Below are 4231 nucleotides of genomic sequence, written 5' to 3' on the forward strand. Positions count from 1 at the left end.
ATCCTAGGGAGCGTTTGGTTGCAAACGACAATAGGAGACCACCCTCTTTGCAGAACAAAAGACGTCCTGTTTTTGGGAAAAGGATCCTCTCCAGTTTTTTTAACAATTGATAGAATACAGTGTGATCTATTACTTTTGATTCTATGAGTGGGACCAGAAATAAATAAGAGAGAGAGAGCAATGAATGGTTAGATTGAACACTGGATACTATCCCGTTTTTTCTCACTGGAGAGGATCCACTCCCCTGTTTTTGGTCGTTGACTGCCCGAGCCCTTATAACATAATCCTCGATAGACCATCATTAAACTCTTTTTTTTCAATTGTATCCACTGTCCATCTTTGTTCCAAATTTCAGGCAAATGATGACAAAACAGAAACCGTCTACTCCGATCAAATTCAAGATCGACGATGTTATAATGAGAGCTTAAAAATCAAAACAGCAGGGAGCGCAGAAGAAACGAAACAAAAAGAAACCCTTCAGGTGTCAAACATATCCGAGATCGCCGACCCGATCCTCGCAAGAACCTACAAGACCGACCTTCACCAACCGACGACCTCAAGAAGGTAATCTTAGATTCTAATAATGATCATGTCACTTACATTAGCCATTCATTACCTGCAGGTATTAAAGAACAAATAACACAAATTCTGCAAGGAAATGCTGACCTCTTCGCATGGACCCCTGCCGACATGCCAGGGATCGACCCAGACTTTATCTGCCACAAGCTACAGATCGACCCCAGGGTCCGACCTATAGCACAGAAGAAACGAAACATGGGAAACGAGAAAAGGTCGGCCTGCCTACAAGAAATTCGGAAGCTCTTAGATGCCGACTTCATCAAAGAGCTACGCTTCACAACCTGGCTATCAAATGTGGTAATGGTAAGAAAGGTATCAGATAAATAGCGCATGTGCGTCGACTTCAGAAACCTAAATAAGGCATTCCCCAAAGATGCATACCATCTCCCCTGCATTGACAAACTAGTAGATAATGCATCAGGATACTATGTTTTGAGTTTCTTAGATGCATATTCAGGATACAATCAAATCCTAATGCACCCCAAAGATCAGGATAAAACAGCATTTATCACTGAAATGGGGAACTATTGTTATAAAGTAATGCCTTTTGGACTAAAGAACGTAGGTGCCACCTACCAGCGACTTATGGACAAAGTTTTCAACAAACAAATAGGACGGAATCTTGAGGTATACATCGACGACATGGTCATAAAAACAAAACAACCCAAAGATCATGGAAAAGATATTGAAGAAATCTTTACACAACTAAGGAAGCATAATATGCGACTAAATCCCAAAAAATGCGCATTCGGGGTAAGGGGAGGAAAATTCCTCGGTTTCATGTTGACATCCAGAGGAATAGAAGCCAACCAAGAAAAATGTGACGCGATAATAAAGATGAGAAGCCCTCAAACAGTCAAATAGGTGCAACGACTCAACGGCAGACTCGCCGCCCTGTCCATATTCCTCCCAGCAATTTCTACACATTCCCAACACTTCTTCAACATATTAAGGAAGGAACAAAGATTCAAATGGGACGCTGAGTGTGAAGCAGCTTTCCAAAAGCTCAAATTAATACTTTCATCTCCACCGATTCTGCAAAAACTAGAACCAGGTAAACCTTTACTACTTTATCTATCCATTTCTACTAATGCAGCAAGCTCGATCCTAGTCACAGAAACAGGAGGACAGCAACACCTGGTCTACTTTGTCAGCAAAATATTGCAAAACGCCGAGCTACGATACAAACCAATGGAAAAGCTAGCATACACACTGATAGTTACAGCACGACGGTTGCGACACTACTTCCAAAGCAACCCAATCGTGGTCAGGACTAGCCAACCAATACGACAAGTTTTGTTAAGACCCGAGACATCTGGACGATTGACAAAATGGTCAATCGAACTATCAGAATTTGACATATCCTACGAACCAAGGACGGCTATGAAAGCACAGTTTTTGGCCGACTTTGTGGTTGAACTAGCCGAACAAACAAAGGAAGATCACGCGTGGGAACTATACGTGGATGGCGCTTCAAATTCAGAAGGATCTGGAGCAGGTGTACTGCTCACGAACAAACAAGACCTCCAAACCGAACAATCAATTCGGTTCACGTTCAAGGCAACCAATAATCAAGCCGAGTATGAAGCATTGCTCGCCGGGCTTAGACTAGCACAATCCCTCAACATTACCTACCTTCAAGTATACTGCGACTCACAGCTAATCGTGCAACAGGTAACGTGGCAGTTCCAGGTAAAAAACCAATTATTAGAAAAATACCATTCAATAGCTAAAGAACTTATGTCTTAATTTCGTTCGATAAAAATCACACACATAGCTCGGGAACAAAACACCCGAGCAGATGCACTATCAAAATTGGCAACAACTAGGAAAACTCAACAAGAATCTATTATATCTCAACTAACAATAGCCGAGCTTCAGCAACAACTCGATTTTCTCAATATCACAGGAAAACGACTGGAGAACATCATACAAACGATACCTACAAACTGGGGACATTCTGGAAGGATTGAAAGACATGAAGACATTCAAGAGGAGAGCAGCATCCTACACCCTAATCGGACACAATCTATACAAGAGAGGGTTCTCCCAACCCCTGCTACGCTGCGTGGACAAAGAAGAAGCCGACATCATCATGGACGAGGTTCACGAAGGAGTATGCGGCAACCACATAGGAGGAATGATCTTAGCATCCAAAATAACTAGAGCCGGGTATTACTGGCCAACAATAAAACAAGATTGCATCAACAAAGTCAAAAAATGTGACAGCTGTCAAAAGCACTCACCGATTATACGAAATCCAGCCGAGTTACTACACACCTCCAAGGTAAGCTGGCCTTTCCACAAATGGGGGCTTGACATCCTCGGTCCATTCCCAAAAGTCCCCCGGCCAGGTAAAATATTTACTCGTAGCAATTGACTATTTTTCAAAATGAATTGAAGCCCTGCCTTTAGCAAAAATCGGGGCTGATAAAGTGCGGTCATTCATATGGAAACACATTATCTGCCGATTTGGAATACCACACGAAATTATCACTGACAATGGTCGGCAATTCACCGACCAGAACTTAGCCATCTTTTTGCAGGGTTTCAAAATTAAACACCATTTCTCCTCAGTGGAACACCCACAAAAAATGGGCTTGCGGAGGCTGCAAACAAAGTCATCCTCCAAGCGCTAAAGAAAAAGGTCGGCGAGGCCAAAGGAGAATGGGCCAAGCTAATACCAGAGCTCCTATGGGGGTACAACACCACAAGACAAACAACTACACAAGAATCCCCCGTCAGATTGGTTTATGGCTCTCACGCCATGATACCAGTTGAGATCGCTATAAACTCACCAAGAGCCGAGAATATCTCATCCGACAACAACAACATAAGGCGAGCAGAGCTAGATGTAATAGAAGAAGTTCGAGACAAAGCGAAGCTACAACAAAAAGGAATGCAAGAAATAATCAAACGAAAATACAATAGACGAGTGCAACCCAGAACATTCGTCGAGCATGACCTAGTACTCAGACGAACAGAAGAGGCCAGGAAACCACCTACACACAGAAAGCTCGCCGCAACTTGGGAAGGTCCATACCGAATTCACCATGTCCTTGGCAAAGGTGCATACTCATTACAAACATTAGAGGGGGACGACGTCCCTGGAATCTGGAATATCTCATCTTTAAGAAACTACTTTGTGTAATTGTGATGAGGACAAGGGGAGACACTCTTTTTCCTACTACCGTGGTTTTCCCATATTTGGTTTTTTCACGGAGAGGTTTTAATGAGGTCCTTCACCCCTCGTCACCCCATGTACGAAAAATGTCAAATAAATAGTAAACGACCATATCATCTATCAACTACTCTCATTATAAACAAACAAACCCTACATAGGGATAAACATTCCAAAATATTTCAATAAGGAATCCAAACTTCAGTTTCACGAAACAAACAAACCAAATCCAAATTGTCAAAACAACAAACTAATACAGAAAAACATTAAAATACAAAGGAAGCACTAATCGGCCTTCCCTACCGACTCACTCTCATCCTGCTTCTCACCCAACACCCCATCATCTATCAACTGACCATCTTGGACAATCTTTGTAACATCCATCATGCTAACATCAACCTCAGGTGCCACAACACCAATCTAGCTAACTGCTCGATCAAAACCTAAAGTAAAAGCAGACAGCACTTCTTC

General features: G+C 42.4%; 1 protein-coding gene across 1 annotated transcript; it reads left to right on the plus strand.

Moving 5' to 3' along the window:
* Window positions 1–909: 909 nt before the first annotated feature.
* LOC140182918 (uncharacterized) lies at window positions 910–3730 on the plus strand. The gene is made up of 4 exons (XM_072230890.1): window positions 910–1354; window positions 1676–2271; window positions 2489–2751; window positions 3157–3730. The coding sequence occupies exons 1-4, from the start codon at window positions 910–912 to the stop codon at window positions 3728–3730; spliced, it is 1878 nt and encodes a 625-aa protein (XP_072086991.1).
* Window positions 3731–4231: the final 501 nt, after the last annotated feature.

Source organism: Arachis hypogaea, chromosome 20 (assembly GCF_003086295.3).
Source record: "Arachis hypogaea cultivar Tifrunner chromosome 20, arahy.Tifrunner.gnm2.J5K5, whole genome shotgun sequence".
Taxonomy (NCBI): domain Eukaryota; kingdom Viridiplantae; phylum Streptophyta; class Magnoliopsida; order Fabales; family Fabaceae; genus Arachis; species Arachis hypogaea.

Bases quoted from the DNA above. Each gene is read 5' to 3' on its own strand.
- LOC140182918 (XM_072230890.1), top strand. From the start codon at position 910: ATGTGCGTCGACTTCAGAAACCTAAATAAGGCATTCCCCAAAGATGCA. The intron at 1,355-1,675 runs GTTTCATGTTGA...CTACTAATGCAG, and splicing joins AAGGGGAGGAAAATTCCTCG to CAAGCTCGATCCTAGTCACA. The intron at 2,752-3,156 runs GTATTACTGGCC...ATTTCTCCTCAG, and splicing joins TCCAAAATAACTAGAGCCGG to TGGAACACCCACAAAAAATG.